Below are 25,057 nucleotides of genomic sequence, written 5' to 3'. Positions count from 1 at the left end.
AGATGCTCAACCTTCATTATGTTAAATTTGTTTGGGAAAATTTTATTAATATTTCAATGTTGTATGCTTTAAGGGAAGTCCCTAGAGATTTGTCAGTACCCTCATTGCCCATAATACATATTAACCATCAGGAAAATCATTGACCAAAGCTCTAATGCGTAATTTTCATATATATACTCTATATATAACATATAAAATATGCTATATATACTCTCTCTATATATAACATATAGAGTACACATACACATATATACTCTCTCTACATATAGAGAGTATATATACACACTACATATTTATAGTATGTATATATATTTTATATACATAAAATATATATCAGAGTCCTGGCAAGTGCTTTTAGACAACAGTATACTGTTATCAGTCAAAATTTCAGTTACTATTTAAAATGTTTTCTTCACCATAGCCTTCCTCTAATTTGAATCTAGACTTTCTAGATCAGTGTCTATTGGTTTTCTTCCGTTTCGCTATGATAGGTTGAAATATGGATTTCATTTTATTCTATTTACCCTGCTTGAAATTCATTGGGGTTTTTGAAACTGTGGTTTGTTTATTCCATATCATTTTGTCATTTCATTATTTTTAAAGTATTTTTAAAATTTATATTGTCTACCATTTTCATTTCTCAGTTAAAGGAAAGTTCAAATAACCAAGCCTACCATTAGAAGAAACCTTCAATAGTGTCTTTTTAACCATTATACAACATTTATACTCATCAACTACACTTCTATTAATATCATTAAACTCAACAAAAAATGTATTACATTCGTACTAAATACAAGCATTCTATCTGCCAATTCAAGATGAACTAGGATTCTCTAGACATTGTACTTGACCTAAGGACCTTATAAAGTCTCAGGGGAGTAAAGTAGAGGGGTTAGAGAAAATAACAAAACACAGAATACAATATACAACTTGACGTAGTGAAAAGATCCAAGACATTTCATCTCTCAGGGCTTCAACTTTTGTAGTTTTGATTCATGACTCCTCTGAGTAATTTATAATTTCAAGAACACCATTTAAAAATTTAAGAAATTAGGTCAACATTTATGTGTGGCATATGAAATGATTTTAAATTTAAAATACATTATCTTTTGTATTAGAATATTATTGTAATATAGTACTATGTAGTTTCTTTTTTTTTTTTTTGTAGTTTCTTTTAATTGAACAAATAAATTTTAAAATGTGTATTTTTAAAATATATAATTCTTTTTTTTTTTTTACTATTATTATTATTTTGGGGCCACACTTCACAACATGTGGGATCTTAGTTCCCCAACCAGGGATCGAACCTGCACCCCCTGAATTGGAAGGCAGAGCCTTAACCACTGGACCGCCAGGGAAGTCCCTAAAATATATTATTTTTAATTGAGGACCAAATAGGTATTAAAATACAAAATGAAACTGAACTATGTGTTAAGAACAGGTAAAAAGTGTTTTTATAAGGTATTATTTGAAATTTCTATATTTTACTTCAAAATTATCAACTGGCTTATTTTTTCCATTTTCACGTTGATTTTCTGAATGATTATAAGGAAGAAGTTTACAGACTGGTATTCACAAACCTGTATCCAGAAATAACAAACTGTGGTGTAAAAATTGTTTATTCCTAATATATGAAAAGCTAAATTTTACATAATCATCATTATTTTTCTCTCTTTTAGCCCTCATTTTGAAATAGCTTGATGTGTGATCAAATGCATGCAATTTATGGAACTGGTAAATACTTTTATTAAGGAAATTCAAAAATAATTATCATTTAATGTTCTTCATTAATATATTATATTTCCATATCAGTATTCACTAACGCTCCTGTCTTTAACCGAAAGTCTATTGTGTGTATAAAGTAAATAATATAAAACTAAAGATCAAACAAGCTGATCCATTATTTTCTCAATATAAATTATTGGTTGAATCACAGTATAGCATTTAGTAGAAGATTATAACTCATGAGATAAAACTAAATTTTAGTTTAAAGGCAGATGGTGGAGGGGAAAAAAAAAACCACATGGGCAATTAACAGATATCTGGATAAAGTAGGAATAAAAATAAATACAATGGGAAAAATGACAAATGAGCCTACTTACCATCTATAAATTCTGTTCAACACTAACATATTAAACAAAATGAAAAGGTAAACAACTTGGAAAAAAGTATTTGCCACAAATGAAATCCTAAATATACATTACTAAGTTCCCGAAGGTCAAAAGACTGGAATGAATAATAGTAAATGAAAAGATATAAGTAATCTGTAATATAGAGGAAAAAAGTTAAAATAGTTATCAGATATGGGAAAATTCCAGAATTTGCTTCATCATTTCTTTCATATTCTTCCATCATTTCCCCCTTAAATAAAACAACTCTATAATGACATATGAAACACAAAGCCCAAATACTTTCCTACATAATGTAATAAAATTAATCCACATATCATTGGGGGGGCTTTCTTTTGAATAGTGGAGGTTTTCCCCATAGATGTATAAAGCATGAAAACAAGAATAATTCCATTTAAAATGAGCACCAGAATTTTTTTAAACATGGCAAAACAATACTGTCCATAATGTAAATTTTAAAGTAAATAATAAGGAATTTTTTAAGAAAATTCACCTTTTGGGGTTTCTTCATTAAGTGCCATAAATATTGGTGCATTGGGGTTCCACATGCCGGTGATAACATAAGCTCTCCCATCATAGCTCTTTCCCATGGATTCCTATAAAAGTTCAAACAGGAAGCACTGAGAATATATACATCAAAAAATCATCATTTTAAATTATAAGTATATCTTACTTTAAGCAATCCAATTTATTAAAATTTGAATTTACAAACAGGGGACTTATTTTCTTTGTAAATTTTTTTCATCCCACAGAAGCATTTCTTTAAATATTAAATTCTCCTACAGCTTTCTCCAGAGTTTCTATTTAGAGACACATACTCTTGGATAAAAGGAGGTATACCCTTACATGCTGACTCACAAAAACATAATACTGGTATGAAGTTATATTTAACTTTATCTTAGGCTGGTTGTCAAAATCTCACATACCTACACATACAGGATATATGAAGTTTCTATTAAAACTATAGTACGGATCTCACTGAAGACAGTTAAACTGAATTAATAGCTAATCACAGGAAAATAAGTCAGGATTTTTCTTCCAATATTCTAATTTTTAATATATTCTTAAAATATTAATGTACTTTATCACAAGGAATACCTTTAAAGTTAATACTTTTTATTGCCTATATGCCAGATATAGGTACACCTTCTAACAATCATAAATCAACATTAGGAGACTAATACTGGTTTGTAATCAGCACTCAAGGTAATTAACTATCTTCCTCTACCCTCATACTTATTCTCCTTCTTCTGTTCTCTCCTTCTCCTCTTCTTCTTCATTTCCTCCACTACTTAAGACTTTTACCAAGCCAGCTCTTGACTCTCGCTAAAGCAGCAACTCCACAACTATATGTGGCCTTGAAAGCAAGACCACACGTAGTTGTGTGTGTGTGTGTGTGTGTGTGTGTGTGTGTATGTAGTGTGAGGGAGCTTAGAGGTTGTCCCGTGGGAGAACAGCACATGTATACAAATATGTGCACATGCAAAAGAGTATTATCCACAGTACTTTCAATTTTCTGTACCGATTTCCTTATATTATAAACGGAGAGTGCGAAAAGGGTCAGACTAAAAGAAAAAACTTTGTTTTCAATATTTCCCCCACACAGATGCTTCTCTGAATCCCTATGAAATTATTGTAGTCATTTGGCAATTACTATGTACATTTTTCTAGTGTACTCGTGATATTTCACTAATCAGATTGTATAGCTTAAGTGCAGGGACCCTGAATTCCAGAGGTGAAATACACTCAAGGCCATGTAAAGGAAACCCACTCAGTACCTCCAACACACTTATATATTCATATCTTTCTCTCTCTCTCTCCCTCACTCCCTTCCATGTGCCTATTCTCTCTCTCTACTGTCTAATTAGACGTTCAGAACAAGAATGAGCACCTGACCCAAAAAATTCCAGTCCATTTCTGGACAAGAGCTCGTGCTATGCTTGAGTCCAAAAAAATGAGCTAGACCAGTCAAATTCTTTCTTTCAATTAACAAATACCAAGGAAAGTGGGCAGTTAGCAGCGGGGCTGAAAGGTTTTGATAAGAAGTCAGGTGATGTCAGGCCACATACAAAACGAAGTTATAACAGAATTTAAGGTAGGGAAAAATATATAAAGAACAGCAGAGTACTAGGAAACTGCTAAGTGGTAAGAGAGAAATGGAGAAAACAAACACCGAAAAAATCCTTAAAAATAATTAATCATGTAGTCAAAAAACAAAGGCAGATACAAAGGAGGCAAGTTGAAGGGGAGGAAAGAGAAGGGCAGAGAAAAGGCAGGGAGGGAGAGAAAAGGGCAAGGAGGGAGAAGGGGAGGAGAGGGAGAAAGAGGGAAGAGAAGGAAAGAAGGGGGGAATGGAGGGAGGAAGGGAGGCAGGGAGGGGGAGAGAGGAGAAGGTGCAGAAAGACAGAAGGGGGGGTGGAGCACCAGAGGTTGAGAGAACAGGGGCACCAATAAAGAGTCTCACAGAAAGAGTAAGCCCATGGCAGGAGGAGAGGCAGACAGGAAAAGACCAGACAGAGACCACTTTGCAGGTTTAGGTATAATTTCACGAAGATCAATAACCTCTTTTGCCTTTAAGGTGCTCTAAGTGAATCTTTGTTTCTTGTAACCAGAACAGCCTAACCAAATTAAGCATATTTTTATTTCTTTTTAGTCCTCACAACATACAACCACAATAATACTGTCTTACACATCAAAAGCCCTCAATAAAAGTTTCTCTTCATCAAGTCATTTTTGATACTGAACTAGACATTTCTATTACATAGCCTGGCTTGCTCCCATCCCCTTATGAAGATACTGTCACAGTCTTTGCTCTAGAGTTCTTTCCTGACTCCTCTGCATGCCCCGGCTCCCCCAAGAAGGCTGACAAGATCAGGGACATCAGGTAAAGGCAATCTGGACAACAAAAGCCTCTGCCCAAACTAGGCCAGGCTGGAACCACCAGATGCCCTCTTCTTAAGAAAATAAACTGGGAAATATAATGAGAATGTGCCACTTTGCAATGGAAACGTAAGCTGAAGAATCATACTAATCCATACTAAGCCATGAATGAACTACTGTCAAGTTATGACTAAGCTGAAGCTATGAGGTCAAGTAGGCAGACAGCAGGGTAAAGCACACAGGTGGCATCAGAAGGAGGAGATAACACAAAAAAATAAAAATTAAAAATGTAAGTTCATTCTAATCCATCCATTCATTAAGCAAATTTGAGCCTACTGTGAGTCATGCTCTATACCTGTGAGTATCCAGCAAGGCAAACAAAACAAAATGGTCCTGACTTTATGGAGCTGACAGGCTAATGATTTCCAACCAGCAGTTTGTGACCCATTTGTGGATCATAAAATCAATTTAGTGGATTATGACCAGACTTTTTAATCAAGTAGAGGAAAAAAATTGCAGATTTCATCACACATGTAAGGGTTAAGAATTGTTTCATAAAAATTTTACTTTAGCTTTTTTATACGTAAAGATTACAAGTGTATTGGATTACAATGTAAATTTTATTTCTGAGTCCAGCTACTAGCCTAATGTCAATAAATAGTTAATTGTGAAGATCCACAAACTTTCTGTGGCATCTCTAGAACTTTTTTTTTAATATTATTTTATTTTACCTGCTTCTGAGCTTTTATAAAAATGGTATTACATTGTTTTTAGTCTTCTGTGACTTGATTTTTTTTTTTAACATCTTTACTGGAGTATAATTGCTTTACAATGTTGTGTTAGTTTCTGCCGTATAGGACTTTAAGTTGTGCTCCAGTTCCAAGAAATCTGACTCTACCTAGTTTTCAGCTTTTTGGTACATTCCTGTTAGGCTTTTCCTAGGTATCAATGGCTATGAATTAAAAATTCTCATTTCCTTATTCCTACTACAAGTATCTTCCCCAAACTATTCTCACTCACTACCGGGAGAAAATTGAGAGTCTGTTATCTGTACCCACAAAAAAACCTAACTAATTTTATTTATATATGATTTTATTTACATACTATGTATAATATATATATAAGTAATTTGGCTATTTGACTAAAGAATATATTTCATTTATAAGTATAACTTCCTCTTTCATGCAGATTTTATATTAAACAAAATTTATAAATTTATAGAAAAGTCTCACTTCATCTTGCTTATTTAGCATTCAGGGAAGAAAGTCAGCATTCCTTAAAAATTATTCAAGTCAAATAGAAAAGTCTCACAAATTCTGAAATTAAATATAATTATACACTTTTAAAGTTTGTCAGAATAAAGTGCAAGGTGAAATTTGTTTTCAAAGTGTACATGTATTTGGATGTCATAGAAGAAAAAGTATTAACATCTGGCTCTAGAGGGAAGAAATAAGACTAATTAGGCAAAGTTACAAGGAATATGATTTCAGGTGATTACAAAGGTATAACCTGTAATAACCAGAACTGTCCCATAGTCTTCATTATAAGGTAACCAGTTCCTTTTTATTAGATGTAATCTAGCTAAAGCTCAATAACCGTGTATTAAAGATAGCATGAAGATTAATAGCATTGGGTAATAACAAATCACAATTGCTGATAATTGTACATATAAACCCTCCAACTTGACCAACTATTTGTGGCACAGGTAAGCCCACTGCTCTTTCCAGGAGCTTCAGTGCTGACAAGTCCTTTGATTTCAATATGGACTCTTAAAGGTGGAGGGCTGCACCACAAGCAAGACACTAAGACCAAGGCGGGTCAGAAGTTCATGCCAGGTCTGTAACTCTATAATCTAAACTTAGGTTTAACAGAAAAATCTTTGCCAGTGATTCATCTTAATCTTTTAAACTCTGAAAAATCATTACTAATTAGGATCTAGGAGCTTATAAGTGTTTAATGTCCCTGAAACTACCTCCTCACGGAATTTTCAGGGCTCCAAAATGCTATGTCCTGCCTTAAGTAAAACCACTTGCATTACTGATATGCTGTAAAGAGCGAGGGAAGAGAGATGAACCAATAGCTAATTCATTTTCACATTTAAAGTAACTGGTTGTCCTTACCTTACCTACCCACGCAGTGCTTCCTCTATATTTCTGTGGCTCATTGTACGAACTCTATGAGAGCACTTAACCCACTGCTGTCATTACATACTTAAAAGATCTATTTCCATCACAAGATTATGAACCCACAGACGGTAAGAACTGTTTTACCATGTCTGTAACACCAGCACTTCACACAATACTTGGCACAAAATTAGGTCCTCAAAAAGGCTGAATAAACCATTCTACTACCAGTAGAAAATCAATGTGATGTTACCATGAAATAACTCAAAGAAAAAGTTGATATAATTTGTGGTATTTAACTGACATTTGCAAAATACAGCTGAAAGGAAGAAAACATGTAGTGCTACCTCAAAAAATCTCAGTTAAGTAAGTAAAAAACTTTATACTTATACTAAGATAACTATTTCCTATAACATTTCTAAACCACAAAGTAAATGTTTTCATTAACTGCAATATTAGCAGGTATTTCTCTTTAAAAGTTAAGATGGCTTGCTATTTTTACATCAAATACTAACTCTTAAATATATATTAACCTTCAAGGGCACTCCTTAAATAAGTACCACTCCTACAGTAAATATACTTTGCTAATGAAATGTAATCAAGAAGGAAAAATTCAGAAAGGGAAACGCTTTAAAGAAAACAGAAGCATCCATCACGGTACTCAAATTAATAATATTGCATTAAAAAAAATGAAAGGCACCATATTCACTTATAACATTGTGCCTGTTATAATCATGTATTTGTTATTTTGGCTCAAAGAAGAGACACATTCCAAAGAAGCCAAACAGATGAATAGATGGATATTTTCATTACACTATCCTTTTATTTGCTTCCCACTTGCATATGCTTTCTTTATGAAAGTTTTCCTAAATCTCTCCCTCATAAGTAACTTTAAGTTTGGGGTTCCAAATTAAATTACTACTATCATAGTAACTGATAGCTGAAAGTTAGAAACAATTTTGACAAAATGACAAAATTTCAAAATAGAAAATACTTTAAAAATATAAAATAACTATCATCTATACTTCGTTAAGGTGCTTGAGATTTTCATTACCATATCCAGTAAATGCATGTCACTGTTCTTCACGTTTCGACCTGGGCTTAATAACATTCCAAAACATCTGAAAATATTGGGGGAAAAAAAAAAGGAGAAATAAGGTATCAAGAATATATAGAAGCCCAGTGAGCAAAAGCCTCAATAGTAACGATACAATCTGAGCTCTGTACTTACAAATAGCTTTCATTTTTTAGAGAAACATCACAAATAAGAATTCATTAAGATACATAATAAAATCACATAGAAATAAGTTACCTAAATTCCCAGATCTTTATTTTTGCATGTAAAAGATTACCAACGATCAGAAACTTGTGATAAAAATAGCCATAAATTGTTAACTGAAACAAAATACAGTAGTGACATATAAATTCATTTCTAGGTAAAAATGAGATTGTATTTGCTTTAGAGTTACTCCAAACATATTGGTCAAGATCAACTAACCTAGTTAAATTAAAAGAAAGAAAATTTTTTTAAAAATTAGAATAAGACACTGTACTCTCTCTTTGCATCAAGCCAGATTAATAGAAACAGTCACCCTGGCCCTCAACAGTCATGTTCACTGAGTAGCCTACATCCTCAGTTTGAAATACTATATCCTCAGTTTGAAAAAAAAAAAAAAAAGTTATATGAAACTCATTACTAAAAATGCTATTATATTAGTGAAGATATTATCCAACATACTGTATACTATTAACTACTTTATTCTGTGCTTCCTAATGCTAGGGAAGCTTTAGGAATCCCATCAACACTACCACTTTGTTTGTAAAGGATTTTCATAAACTCTAAAATTCAGCTAATTCGAACATTTTTTTATATTTTTTAGGATATTATTGTCATTTCTTCTTTATAGGTAAGAAACGTAAAGTCCAGAAAAGTTATTTTACTCAAATTTATGTGGTTATTAAGTAGGTCTTGTACTCGAGAGACAATGTGATCTGCCCACAGTGTGCCTCTCTCTGCCAACAATGCATACCCACACTTACTAGAATAGAGTGTTTTCATTGTAGCTTTCCAAAATTTAAAAGTATGCTATGGAGCATTTTATACAAGAAGACTATAAACAAATTAAATATACCATTTTTTAAGTTTCAAAATAGCGGCAGCTGAGCAGTCAATACTTAATCTGATCCTTGTTTTCTAAAGGTTTACTTTTCTAGTAGCATGGCTTTTTTTCCCATAAACAAGACAAGAGATTAGTCCTGTCCAAATATGAGCTTAGTAAGTAGTAAAAATATATATATAATACTTCCTGTGAATATTTGAGGATACCTTGCACAAGGCATTCAAAAAGATCAAGTATATAACAAAGATAAAGTCAGTAAGTTCTGAGGAAATTCCAGATATATTATTGTACCAGTGAACAAAATATAACTTACTAAAATAGAAATTATTATAATCTAATATTCATAATTTTAATATGATTCCTTTAAAGTGCTGTGAACTCTCTATGAACTCCTATAATAAACACTGTCTATACAAATTAAATGCTAATTAATCACGTACTTTATTGTACTATTTCTTCTAAGTTTGCCTTAAATTCCTTATAAGAATAAAAGAGTTAATTCTTTTTCAGATATAAAATTTAGTTCCCTCAACTTAAAAGTCGGGTCAATGAGGACAGAAGACTTCTCTCACATTCCTTACATACTTTGCTTCAGCTTGCACCTCTCTTGGGTTTTAAAATACTATTTTCTATATTATGGTTTTTAAGTTACAAAACTATTATATATACTCATTGTAAAAAGCTAATGAATACCAAAGTGTATAGGGAAAAAATAATTTCTCCTTTCTCTCTCTAATCTCAGACCCTTTGGAACCAATACTAAGAGTTTAGTATGCACCCTCCCTACCTTTCTTTTGCTCTTTTTGAAAATTTAAAGTTTTATATTGTTTGTCAAGCACTCACAGGTAAGTGGCAAAATGGGTACAATTTTCCTAAGATAATGTCCTATCTTAAACTCCATTGCAAAAGGAAATTTACGTTTTCCTTAAATGGGAACACACATCACCTTATTTTGATGATCTTTGATGCACTGCTTTTTTCCTGGGTTATAAATTAAAAATCCTGCCACCAACCAACAGTGCGACCCTAGAGAAAGCACCTAACCCCCTTGGGCCTCTGCTTCCTCTTCTAGAAAATGGGAGAGGTAACAATACATGAACTCTAAGGATTCTTCCAGCACTAAAACTGCGTAATTTTTTTCTATCAAGCTGTATTAGTCATTTCCAAAATTATATTTCATTAAAGCACATAAGGTTTCCTACAGAGACAAGCAAGGTCTATTATGAATAACATGTCAGAAATTAGATAGATATTATTAGCACCACAAACACCTAATGCGAATATTAAATGTTTCATTGGGGAGTTCAAAGCGTTCAATCTTCTCTTATTAACTCCATAGATAATGTAGAAAGCAAACTGCTATTACACCTATTTTCTCAAGGATGTCACAGTCTAGTAGGGGAGGAAAATAAGTAAACGGACAATGACAACCTGTACGGTAAGTTCTACGATAGCCGTAAGTACAGAATGTTAACAAAGCAGAGAGAAGACACACCCAACATTATTTATAATATAGCAAATAGCTAACTTGACCCAAAATTTGAAATCAAACCTCCTAAGAATGGGATGATGGTGTTATCATATTAATAATAATTATCATATTAATTATAGCAGCTGTTTATTGAATGCTTTGTCAGACATTACTATATTGTTGCATTTACATTTAAAACAACCTCCATATAACAAATAATAAAACTGGTTTCTGGAAAGTAGAAGTGATTTGTCCAAACCACATAGCCATTAAGCCCGTGACTATGACTCCAAAACTGCAGAGTCTTTTACACATTATACTCTGCCACCTCCCTAGCCTATCAGTAGAAAAGATTATAAATTCCCTGTGTGATCCTGGGCAAGTCACACACTTCAAAGTCTCACTTTCCACATTTCTGAAACACAAATATGACTTGCTTATAGGTTGACTATGTTAATGTAAAGCTGAAATGAAAAAACTCACAGGGAAAGTACACTGTAAATTCTAGAGCTGTTGCAGATTATAAATTATTATTACAACTGCCACTATTATGTAGAAGAGAAGTTTGACCTTCCATACTGCCCAGTGAGTCTTTTCTCAAAACAGAACTTTAAACAGCTTTTAACACCAAGTTACCATCCATACAGACACCAAAAATTCTGCATATCTTGCATGGCTTTAGGCTTAATTGATGGAAAAATAAAGATGAAATGTCACATGTCACATATGCAACACGCTTATAGAGACTCAGTTCTTCTCAGGGCTGGTCACATAGGCATCCTCTGCCTAGCATGTACCAAAAATCCAGACTCCAGAAGGAAAGCTGGTGTTCAGCACAAACCACATTGCTTGTGCTAAAAGTTTAGGCACGGTGAGCCACTATTCTCAGTTCTGGGAATGGTGGAAACCCTCCCGAAAGCCAAGTTTCCAAATACCAGTCAAGAACCAACCTTATAAGCAGATCTTCTAGGAATAGTAGTGTCATTCCTCCTATGTTAACTCTTTTCTGTACAGCCCTATTTTGGTATTTACATTTTAAGTAAAAAAAAAATTTAATTCAAAACAATATCATCTGTGTGTAAAATAATATGGATTCCTCAGAAGCTCGATTCCATTTAAAACAGTTGAATCAAGCCATATAAAGCTTTCATCAATTATCAAAAGCATAACAATTTTCTATGGTACAATGGAATAATGGAATAATTTACCTAAATATATAAACCTTAAAGAAAACAGGTAAAGAACAATTAAAAAATAATATGAGAATAAAGAGGATGGGTAAACTTATTAAAATATATTAAAAATAGAAAAAATCAAATTAATATTTAAAACACAAATACAATATTCACACATAAGACTTATTTAACTTTTGTTGACTTGCTTTTTTTTTTTTGGTTGCACAGCATGTGGGATCTTAGTTCCCCAACCAGGGATCGAACCTGCACCCCCTGTTATTTCACTTTTGTTAATTAATTGCCTAAAGTCCTACTAAATAAAAATAACATTTTATGTAGTCATTCCTCCCACTTCCCTTCAAATCAGCCAAGATCTTTAAAAAAAAAAAATGCTGCCATTATAAATAAGAACAAAATATTAGTAACTAAGCAGTGTTTACTAGTGATATAAAATAATTATATCGTATCTATAGATACTTAATACCTCCCCTCATCCCTCCCCCAAAAAAAGTCATACAAAAGAGACAAATACAAAGACTTTAGGAAGACTAGCAAAAATCCCTGGATTCAAATCCTCATGTTGCCTCTTCTTAGCTGTTTCTTAGCAGGCAAAATAACATGCTTTAGTTTCCTCCCTCTGCCAAAAAAAAAGTAAATAAAAAGATAATTTACTTTATAGGATTCCTTGCTTTAGTATGAAAAACACTATGCAATGAACACTTGGGATGGATGTCAACATATGGTAGAAATCATTAAATAGTGGTTATTATCCTTGCCATTATTATGACAATTAAAAGGCTATCAGTTAAAAAGACTGTCTAAAATAAACACTTTTTTCCCCCAGAAATGTATCAGAAACTTTATCTGTGGGACTGGTTAATTTCATTAGATACTAGTTCAATTAGATACTGTCAGTATAGGTCCAAATAGGAGAGAGAGCACAGAAATAATTTGAACAGGAAAACTTTATTATAAAAAATTATTCTCTGTAATAGGAGAGTGACTATAAAGAGAATTCTAAAGAACAACCTCAGGCTGAGGAAGAGTACCCCAAAGAAGAGCAAACTTGGAAAGAAGATCCTCTCCCTAAAGCTGGTATTCTGATCTCACTGTAGAAGATATGACTGCAGCCCAGTGGATGACAAAGAAGTTTTCTGGACTGCCCAGGCAAAGCTGGACCACAAGCAAACAGGAAACAACCCTCTAGGGTGCAGGTAGCCAAGGGTGGCAGGCAGGTGAACAAAGGAAATCAGGACTCCCGGAGGCAGCTCAGAGGCAGAGTGGTACAAAGCCTGAGGCCCACAGTGTCTGTATCTGGAGGGCTGCAGGAAGATCTCGCTGAGCCAGGACCAGGACTATGAGTTCACAGAGGGAATGCATGCACTGTGTGCATAGCTGGAGCACAGCAGCACTGGATGTCCCAGCATCTTGTAGCAAGAGCAAGAAACAATCACAGCACACCAGAACCAAGAAAAGTCCCTCCCTCCTGCGGTATCTCTCCAGCACCCTCTACTGGCATAATTTAATACTGTGCTTGCTGCAAAGAAGATGCATAAAGTTGCACTAATGCAGATCAAGTAAGAGGCTAGATTTGGAACCAAGAGGCCATAAATTGATAATTGGCATAGGATACAGTTAAAATACCTCATCTCTTCTAATAACTTAACAGCCGGGTTAGAAATCAAAATTTCTTAAACCAATAAATTAAGAAGTTATTTTCTTAATGTAAATCAAGAATGTAAATTGTTATAGCCACTATGGAAAACAATATGAAGATTGCTCAAAAAGTTAAAAATAGATCTACCATATGATCCAGCAATTCCACTTCTGGGTATATACCCAAAGGAAATGAAAACAGGATATCAAAGAGATAAATGCACTCTCATGTTTATCGCAGCATTATTTGCAACAGCCGTGATATGGAAACACCCTAAGGGCCTGGCAATAGATGAATACATAAAGAGGATGTGGTATATACAGTGGAATATTATTCAACCATGAGAAAGAAGGACATTCCACCATTTGCAACAACAAAAGTGGATCTTGAGGACATTATGTTAAGTGAGATAAGCCAGACAGAGACAGATAAAACTGTATGATATTACTTATATGTGGAATCTAAAAACGTGAAACTTGTAAAAACAAAGAGTAAACTGGTGGTTACTGGGGAGCGGGGGAACAGGAGAGATGTTGTTTAAGAGTACAGACTTGCAACTAGTAGTAAATAAGTCCTAGAGATCTAACGCACAGTATAGTGAATATAGACAACAACACTGTATATAATCAAACTTTCTAAGAGACTAGATCTTAATTATTCCAACCACAAAGAAGAAATAATTGATAATTATATGAAATGACAGAGGTGTTAACTACTGCTACAATGGCAATCATATTACAATATATAAATGTATCAAATCAACATGTTGTATACCTTAAGTTTACACAATGTTATATGTCAAATATATTTCAGTTTAAAAAAAACAAACTACTACATTTGAACAACCTGGAACTCTCTCCTCTGCTAGGACCTGGTAGCCCCTTTGTCCATAACTATCTTGATTAGTCACCTTAAGTTAAATAAAGCTAAGTAAAGATCTTTTGCCACTGGAAAAACAATTAATTAATTAAGAAATTATTATTATATTATAGAAGCATACTATGATTTACAAAAGGATTCAAAAAGAGCTCCAGTAGAGGTCTATCGATTGTACCAATGTCAATTTCCTAGTTTGTACATTATACTATAGTTATGTAACATGTTACTATTGGCGGAAGCTGGGTGAAGTGTACATGGGGCCTCTCTATACTATTATTTTAACTCCCTGTGAGTCTGTAATTATTTCACATTTAAAAGTTCATTAAAAAATGAGCCCCAAGACATCTAGAATAAACTTAGAAAAACGTTTGACAGAAAGCAATGTACGTTTTCATTGCTAATATTAAAAAAGTAGTTCTTAAGATACGATGCTAAAAATGTAATCGTATTATATACATACCTCTGGAGTGCCACCACCCCCCCTACTGGGTGCCAGCAAAAGCTAGCAATGGAAGACACTGAAAATTCTGTCCTAATTACAAGTTCCAGTCCAAAAGCTGAGAGAAGATAGAAGCTTCCAATTTCTCATTCTCCAAAGCACCTGATGACGCCGATAACTCTTTATCAATTGTCACTTGAAATAACTATCAGAGAACAATGAAAGTATTTTGTATAAATATATCCTGTTTTTCTAAGGTAAAAGAGAGTTACCTTTCTACTGCCTTATATGAAAACTCAAAGAGGACAAATGAGTAAGTTCAAAAACAGCTTGTAAAATATTATGCAGGGGCTTCCCTGGTGGTGCAGTGGTTAAGAATCCTCCTGCCAATGCAGCCAACACGGGTTCAAGCCCTGGTCCAGGAAGATCTCACATGCCGTGGAGCAACTAAGCCCGAGTGCCACAACTACTGAGCCTGCGCTCTAGAGCCCGTGAGCCACAACTACTGAGCCCACGTGCCACAACTACTGAAGCCCATGCACCTAGAGCCCGTGCTCCGCAACAAGAGAAGCCACTGCAGTGAGAAGCCTGCACACCGCAACGAAGAGTAGCCCCCACTCACCGCAACTAGAGAAAGCCATGTGCAACAACAAAGACCCAATGCAGACAAAAATAAACAATAAATTAATTAATTAATTTAAGAAATATATATTATTCAGACTTTGGGTCACTCCACTAACTTTTTCTCATTTTCAGGTTGGAGAAAAATGAAAGAAAAATTATTAAGACATCTAAAACTCTTGATTTTACATCTAGGCAACTTAAAGTCAGTGACTTGAGCTCCTTTCTAAATAAAACTATTTAACAACTTGCTAGGGTGAAGGCAAAAATAAGTGCTACATAAATTCAGCAAAAGACCCTCAGAATGGTCTCACATCCAATTATATCAGCCCCAAAATAATTAACAGTTCAGGTTCTACTATCTATCTACTTTAGTGATGTCAAACATATTAGAAAATTGCTTATTCTGTGAGAAGAAAAGAGCCCTAGGTGATTTTTTTTTTCAGTACTCCATGGCTTGGAAATCTTTTCCTCAAGAAAATAACACAAGGAAAGGTACCTGTCAATCACTCATGCTATGAGGTATGGTACTTAACACTTCAACTTCTCACTATGTAGTTTTTGCTGCAAGCCAGAAAGCACAAATTAAGAACTGAAGCAGAATTTATTATCAAAACAGGCACATCTCTGAATCACTCTACAAATGATCAAACTGCCTTCTAGTAATGATGTGTTTTATATTATATATATATATACTTTAATGTATATGTAATGATTGTACTCCCCGAAATTAGGATCAGATAAAAGCGATTCATGGAAATTCTTTCTTCCTAGCAGTAATGGCCCATGTTACTCAGTACAAACAAAGCTGTATACTTAAAACAAATCTAGTAATTATACTCTGCTTGCTGTATCAATACTTCATTCTGGTTCACACAGCAAGCATCAGGGCAGATCCCTGGGAACAAAGTGATCTGACAGGCATAAAACCCTGAAGCCAAAATTCTCTTCCCAACTAACCCTCCAAAAGGTCTGGAATTACCATCATTAGAACTCCACTTCTTGTTAGGGAACTGTAAAGAGACCCATTTTCCAAATGTATATGGTATTATTTTCCCTGAATTATTTTATGACAAATTAAGAAGTAACACTTGGTAAAAATCAACTAGTCAGAAAATTAATACAGCAAAAAATGAAAAATTTCCCCCTCGCTTTTCGGGTATCTAACAAAACCAGCAATCTATTCAAAGCATTGATGTGGGTGCTATATAATAGTGCTAGAGTATTTTAAATACTAAATAAAGCTTTAAAAATCCGTATCAATTTAGTAGTACGTAAGAAATTCTTTTGCAGTATTTCTACACACGATGAGACCAAAACCCATGAAAATGCCAGCTGGAGAGGGACAGAGAAGATTGCTATCTCCACTTTGGAAACACCAGAAAGAGACTGACCTGATCAGATCTGCTTTAACATTTTAACTGGAGCCTCTCAATAATTAGGCTTAGGCTGCTCTTCTCACACATTTCAGATTACAATCATCTTGCTTTCTCCTCTCAGCTCTTATTGTTGGTCTTCTCTTCTACAAATCTATCAGCTTTTCTCCCAGGGCATGGTGCCCCTGGGTTTGAAGTCACTGAACAATCACTTGGATGCCCATCTATACTCTCACTTTCAAATTCTGCTGGAAATACACCAAGGAATGCCAATCCATTTATTTTCTAACTGGTTTGATTAATTTTAAACTTAGCACATAATCAAAATTTAATTCGGTACAGTCTCCAAAAGTATACACTAGAAGTCAGATGGCCTTGGTTTAAACCCTGGCTCTACCAGTTCCTGGCTAAGTGACCAAGTTACTTAATCTCATTAAGCCTCTGTCTCATCTTCTGAAAAAAAAAAAAATAGGGTAATAATTAAAATGTTTTCCTCATATGTTGTTATGACAATTAAATTTTACAATGGCCATCACACAAAAATGTTAATATTATTTTCTTTCTTACGTCCAGTTCCTAAATAAAGCTTAACTTGTAAAATCTAACACAGGTGACTGAGAAAAGCAAAAGAACATTAGAAATTTGCAAAATATGAGAGCAGTTTTCACATACCCTCTAAACAGGTTAGGATTCTATTGGGTGCAATGTTCTATTACTCTCTGCATGTTACAGTGAATGTAGTCAATACTCTTAACTTTATAAAATTTTTATATACTTTTTATTCATTTACTCAACAAGTTTTTAAAACGAAGTAGAGAGTAAGAATATTTATTCGGGACCAGATAGACTTGGTATTTAATTGTATGACCTTGAGAAAGCTATTTAACCTCTCTGTGCCTCAGTTTCCCTGACTGTACAATGAAGATAATAGTACCTATACCTCATAAGTAGCACCTAGAACAGTGCTCAGCACAGAGAAAGTGCTAAGTAAGGACTAAGTAACTACAAAGCTCTGGTTCCTAGCACAGGGCTAGATATTGGAGATTCTGAGATAAATGACACAGTACTTGCCTTCAAAGGGGTTGAGACCAATAATCAGAGTATAATTCGTCAAATATCTATGCATGAGGAATGCTTGAACCCTTGAATGCACAGAGAAATAGATTTTTTCATGATAAAAACTAATATTTTTAAAAGCCAAAATACTGAAAATTAACATTCAGAATGGGTGATGGGTACACTGCCATTCAATATATTATTCTTTCTACTTGTGTGCATGTTGGAAATTTCACATAATAGGAAGTTGTTTTTAAAAATCATTTTCTCAGAAAGTAAGCCAAAATTATGTAATTTGAAGGATTTACTTTCACACCGATGTCTTTATACTATAACTGAACTTTGTCAGCAGCAATGTTTAAAAAAAAAAAAAAAAAAAAAAAAATCAGAGGTTAAGAATTCTCTTGACAAGACTGCCACCTACTGGATTACCTTAAATTCCACTACTTACATTTTGTGATTTAAACACATTAAGTACCACATATAATCCAATAAAAAGCAAGAGTTTCTTTTTTGAAAAAAAAAAGATAAATTGAAGTATTTAAAAAATACCCCATATCACAGGAAATTCTGTCTGCTATGTTGAACAAAGTATTCTTTGAGGAAGACCCATTAGCCTGAAGCAATCTCAAGTTAATTTTAGTTTGGATGTTTAGAGGTCATCTGACAGAATGTGTGAAAAAGGAGGCAAAAACACTTAACAGATTTGGTAATTACTGCTGAGCATATGAACCCATAGTTGTTAAATATTATTATCATCGACATCAATTATATTAAAATAAAAGCAATATATTAAGTGGTTATATATGGAATGAATTTTTTTAGCTATCTTAATGCTATACAAATGGTAGGTAAAATTCCGGCTTAGGTAGAATTTCTAATGATAATGATATATACTGATTCAAAAAGTGCTTTATCTCAAACAACTTAGGCAGAAGTTGAGATAATGTGCTCTGGAAAAATGCCTTAAAATTATTCAAAAAGTAGCTTAAGTGATGATGAAGACACTGATGTCGAAGATTATTGTGGAGAGTCTGAATAAGTTTGTCTTATGAACATGAGAGTGGGCAAAAAGCAACATTTCTAAGTTATTATGTATAATATATTTTAAATGTATGCGTAAATTTTTATCTAAGTTAACAAAGAAACATAATTAGGTATCTGACTATTTCACCTATATTCACCAAGGTTTCTATATTTAAGTTAATCCAAGACTGGATCAGACAAGAATTATGAATGAAAGCTAAACCAAGGAGGAAATTTTGATGAGAAGCAAGATATTTTCATGGGTCTCCCCACAAACTGCTTACTAGCTGCAAGGGAGGGGGAAAAAAAAGGAATTACAATGGAGAAACCAGACATCTTGACTGGTAATCAAATTTAACATCACCAGAAAGGGACAAATGGTTATCAAGCGCCTCCAAATGTGACACACTGTGAAGGAGAGAACATCACCTATGCAGCAATAAACTATCTGAATCTAATCATGAGGAAATATTTGATAAACCCAAACTGAGCAATGTTATATTAAAAAGAGGGGAAAGGAGGAATAGGAGGACATGGAGTTCATCTCTCTCCACGGATGCATCAGGAATACATCTATAGATGCAACAACTCTCATAGAACGCCGGCTGAACACTAGCAGAAGACCATGGACACCGGAAAGGACTGTAAAGATCCCTGCATAACTGGTATGAACAACTTGTGGGGTCTTGGTTCCTTGACTAGAAGTCGGGCCTCAGGCTCTGAGGTGGGAGCACCAAGTCCAGGACACTGGACCACTAGAGAATTCCTGGCCACAGGGAAGATTAACCACCAAGACCTCTCACAGAGGTCTCTGTCTGAATCCAAGACCTGGCTCCACCCAACTGCCAGCAGCCTCCAGCACTGGATGCCTCACATAAAACAACAAACAAAGACAGGAACACAAACCCACCCATCAGTACACAGACTACCTAAAGTCATACTAAGCTCACAGACACCCCAAAACGCACCACCTGAAACGGCCCTGTTCAACAGGGGGAAAAGACTCAACTCCACCCACCAGAACGCAGGCACAAGTCCCTCCCATCACAAAGCCTACGCAAGCCACTGGACCAACCTCACCACCAGGAGCAGAGCTAACAGAAGCAAGAGGAACTATGACCCTGCAGCCTAGGGAAAGGAAACCTCAAATACTGTAAATCAGACAAAATGATAAGACAGAGAAATATCTTCCAGGCAAAGGAGCAAGATAAAAACGCACAAGACTGAATAAATGAAGAGGAAATAGGCAAACTACCTGAAAAAGAATTCAGAGTAATGACAGTAAAGATGACACAAAATCTCAGAAATAGAACAGAGAAAATATAAGAAATGTTTAACAAGGACCTAGAAGAACTAAACAGCAAACAAACAGTAATGGACAATACAATAACGGAAATTAAAAATACTCCAAAAAGGGCTTCCCTGGTGGTGCAGTGGTTGAGAATCTGCCTGCCAATGCAGGGGACACGGGTTTGAGCCCTGGTCTGGGAAGATCCCACATGCTGTGGAGCGACTAGGCCCGTGAGCCACAACTGCTGAGCCTGCGCGTCTGGAGCCTGTGCTCCGCAACAAGAGAGGCCACGATAGTGAGAGGCCCGCGCACCGCGATGAAGGGTGGCCCCCACTTGCCACAACTAGTGAAAGCCCTCGCACAGAAACGAAGACCCAACACAGCCATAAATAAATAAAATTTAAAAAAAAATACTCCAAGAGGAATCAACAGCAGAACAACTGAGGCAGAAGAACAGATAAGTGAGCAGGAAGACAGAATGGTGGAAATAACTGCCGCAAAGCAGAGTAAAGAAAAAAGAATGAAAATAATGGAGGACAGTCTTAGAGACCTCTGGGACAACATTAAGTGCACCAACATTTGAATTATAGGCGTCCCAGAAGAAGAAGAAAAAAAGAAAGGGTCTGAGGAAATATTTGAAGAGATTATAGTCGAAAACTTCCCCAACATTGGAAAGGAAATAGCCAATCAAGTCCGGGAAGTGCAGAGAGTACCATACAGGATAAACCCAAGGAGAAACATGCCAAGACACATATTAATCAAACTAACAAAAATTAAACACAAAGAAAAAATATTAAAAGCAGCAAGGGAAAAGCAACAAATAACATACAAGGGAATCCCCATAAGGTAAACAGCTGATATTTCAGCAGAAGCTCTACAGGCCAGAAGGGAGGGGCAAGATATATTTAAAGTGATGAAAGGGAAAAACCTACAACCAAGATTACTCTACCCAGCAAGGATCTCATTCAGATTCAACAGAGAAATCAAAGGTTTACAGACAAGGAAAAGTTAAGAGAATTCAGCACCAGCAAACCAGCTTTACAACAAATGCTAAAGGAACTTCTCTAGACAGGAAACACAAGCAAAGGAAAAAACCTACAAAAATAAACCCCAAACAATTAAGAAAATGGTAATAGGAACATACATATCAATAATTACTTTAAATGTAAATGGATTAAATGCTCCAACCAAAAGACACAGACTGGCTGAATGGATACAAAAACAAGACCCATATATATGCTGTCTACAAGAGACCCACTTCAGACCTAGGGACACATACAGACTGAAAGTGAGGGGATGGAAAAAGATAGTCCATAAAAATGGAAATCAAAACAAAGCTGGAGTAGCAATATTCATATCAAACAAAATAGTCTATAACATAAAGACTATTACAAGAGACAAAGAAGGACACTACATAATGATCGAGGGATCAATCGAAGAAGAAGATATAACAACTGTAAATATCTATGCACCCAACACAGGAGCACCTCAATACGTAAGACAAATGCTATAAGAGGGGAAATCGACAGTAACACAATAATAGTAGGGGACTTTAACACCCCACTTACACCAATGGATAGATCACCCAAGCAGAAAATCAATAAGGAAACACAAGCTTTAAATGACATATTAGACCAGATAGACTTAATTGATATTTATAGGACATTCCATCCCAAAACAACAGAATAGGACTTCCCTCGTGGCACACTGGTTAAGAATCTGCCTGCCAATGCAGGAGACATGGGTTCGAGCCCTGGTCTGGGAAGATCCCACATGCCGCGGAGCAACTAAACCTGTGCACTGCAACTACTGAGCCTGCATTCTACAGCCCGCTTGCCACAACTACTGAAGCCCGCAAGCCTAGAGCCCATGCTCCACAACAAGGAGAAGCCATCACAATGAGAAAACCATGCACCACAAGGAAGAGTAGCCACTGCTCGCCACAACTACAAAAGCCCACACACAGCAACGAAGACCCAATGCAGCCAAAAAATAAATAAATTTATTTTTTAAAAAAAACAGAATACCCTTTCTTCTCAAGTGCACATGGAACATTCTCCAGGACAGATCACAACTTGGGTCACAAATCAAGCCTTGGTAAATTTAAGAAAATTGAAATCATATCAAGCATCTTTTCCAACCACAACGCTATGAGACTAGATATCAATTACAGGAAAAAAAGTGTAAAAAAATACAAACACATGGAGGTTAAACAATATGCTGTTAAACAACCAAGAGATCACTGAAGAAATCAAAGAGGAAATCAAAAAATACCTAGAAACAAATGACAATGAAAACACGATGACACAAAACATATGGGATGCAGCAAAAGCAGTTTTAAGAGGGAAGTTTACAGCAATACAATCCTACCTCAAGAAACAAGAAGAATCTCAAATAAACAACCTAACCTTACTCCTAAAGCACTTACAGAAAGAAGAACAAGAAACACCTAAAATTAGCAGAAGGAAAGAAATCATAAAGATCGATCAGAAATAAATGAAAAAAGAAATATCAGAAACAACAGCAAAGATCAATAAAACTAAAAGCTGGTTCTTTGAAAAAATAAACAAAATTGATAAACCATTAGCCAGACTCATCAGGAAAAAAAAGGAGAAGACTCAAATCAACAGAATTAGAAATGAAAAAGAAGTAACAACTGACACCTCAGAAATACACAGGATCATGACAGACTACTACAAGCAACTATATGCCAATAAAATGGACAACCTGGAAGAAATGGACAAATTCTTAGAAAAGTACAACCTTCCAAGACTGAACCAGGAAGAAAAAGAAAATATAAACACACCAATCACAAGCACTGAAATTGAAACTGTAATTAAAAATATTCCAACAAACAAAGGTCCAGGATCAGATGGCTTCACAGGCAAATTCTATCAAGCATTTAGAGAAGAGCTAACACCTATCCTTCTCAAACTCTTCCAAAATATAGTGGAGGGAGGGACACTCCCAAATTCATTCTACGAGGCCACTATCACCTTGATACCAAAACCAGACAAAGATGTCACAAAAAAAGAAAACTACAGGCCAGTATCTCTGATGAACATAGATGCAAAAATCCTCAACAAAATACTAGCAAACAGAATCCAACAGCACATTAAAAGGATCATACACCATGATCAACTGGGGTTTATCCCAGGAATGCAAGGATTCTTCAATATACACAAATCAATCAATGTGATACACAATATTAACAAACTGAAGGGTAAAAACCATATGATAATCTCAATAGATGTAGAAAAAGCTTTTGACAAAATTCAAAACACATTTTTGATAAACACTGTACAGAGAGTGGGCACAGAGGGAACCTACATGACATAATAAAAGCCATATATGACAAACCCACAGCGAACATCATTCTCAATGCTGAAAAACTGAAACCATTTCCTCTAACATCAGGAACAAGACAAAGGGTGCCCACTCTCACCACTATTATTCAACATAGTTTTGGAAGTTTTAGCCACAGCAATCAGAGAAGAAAAAGAAATAAAAGGAATCCAAATTAGAAAAGAAGAAATACATCTCTCACTGTTTGCAGATAACATGATACTGTACATAGAAAATCCTAAAGATGACACCAGAAAACTACCAGAGCTAATCAATGAATTTGGTAAAGTAGCAGGATACAAAATTAATGTGCAAAATTAAGGCTCGCAGACTTCAGACTATACTACAAAGCTACAGTAATCAAGACAGTATGGTACTGGCACAAAAACAGAAACATAGATCAATGGAACAGGATAGAAAGCCCAGAGATAAACCCATGCAACTATGGTCACATTATCTTTGACAAAGGAGGCAAGTATATACAATGGAGAAAAGACAGCCTCTTCAATAAGTGGTGCTGGGAAAACCAGACAGCTACATGGAAAAGAATGAAATTAGAACACTCCCTAACACCATACACAAAAATAAACTCAAAATGGATTCGAGACCTAAATGTAAGACCAGACACTATAAAACTCTTAGAGGAAAACATAGGAAGAACACTCTTTGACATAAATCACAGCAAGATCTTTTTTGATCCACCTCCTAGAGTAATGGAAATAAAAACAAAAATAAACAAATGGGACCTAATGAAACTTCAAAGCTTTTGCACAGCAAAGGAAACCATAAACAAGACGAAAAGACAACCCTCAGAATAGGAGAAGATATTTGCAAATGAAGCGGCTGACAAAGGATTAATCTCCAAAATCCACAAGCAGCTCATGCAGCTCAATTTCAAAAACATAAACAACCCAATCCAAAAATGGATGGAAGACCTAAACAGACATTTCTCCAAAGAAGACATACACATTGCCAACAAACACATGAAAAGATGCTCAACATCACTAATCATTAGAGAAACGCAAGTCAAAACCACAATGAGGTATCACCTCACACTGGTCAGAATGGTCATCATCAAAAAATCTACAAACAATAAATGCTAGAGAGGGTGTGGAGAAAAGAGAACCCTCCTGCACTGTTGGTGGGAATGTAAATTGATACAGCCACTATGGAGAACAGCATGGAGGTTCCTTAAACTAAAAATAGAACTACCATATGACCCAGCAATCCCACTACTGGGCATATACCCTGAGAAAACCATAATTCAAAAAGATACATGTACCACAATGTTCACTGCAGCACTATTTACAACAGCCAGGACATGGAAGCAACCTAAATGTCTACTGACAGATGAATGGATAAAGAAGATGTGGCACATATACAATGGAATATTACTCAGCCATTAAAAGGAACGAAATTGGGTCATTTGTAGAGACGTGGATGGACCTAGAGACTGTCATAAGAGTGAA

General features: G+C 35.0%; 1 protein-coding gene across 9 annotated transcripts in view; it reads right to left on the bottom strand.

Annotated features, from left to right (window-relative positions):
* The window catches only part of RABGAP1L (RAB GTPase activating protein 1 like), a 693,841-nt gene that overhangs the window by 563,275 nt on the left and 105,509 nt on the right, over nucleotides 1-25,057 (bottom strand). For all 9 annotated transcript variants that reach the window (XM_036844645.1, XM_036844610.1, XM_036844603.1 and 6 more), the window contains 2 exons: nucleotides 8,187-8,253; nucleotides 2,623-2,725 (listed from right to left, as the gene is read on the bottom strand). In XM_036844645.1, coding sequence (XP_036700540.1) covers nucleotides 2,623-2,725; nucleotides 8,187-8,253 — 170 coding nt within the window. The remainder of the gene's footprint in view (nucleotides 1-2,622; nucleotides 2,726-8,186; nucleotides 8,254-25,057) is intronic.

This window comes from Balaenoptera musculus, chromosome 1 (genome assembly GCF_009873245.2).
Source record: "Balaenoptera musculus isolate JJ_BM4_2016_0621 chromosome 1, mBalMus1.pri.v3, whole genome shotgun sequence".
Lineage (NCBI taxonomy): Eukaryota > Metazoa > Chordata > Mammalia > Artiodactyla > Balaenopteridae > Balaenoptera > Balaenoptera musculus.
The sequence above is the reverse complement of the archived record's forward strand: the minus strand, read 5'-3'. Positions and strand labels throughout refer to the sequence as shown.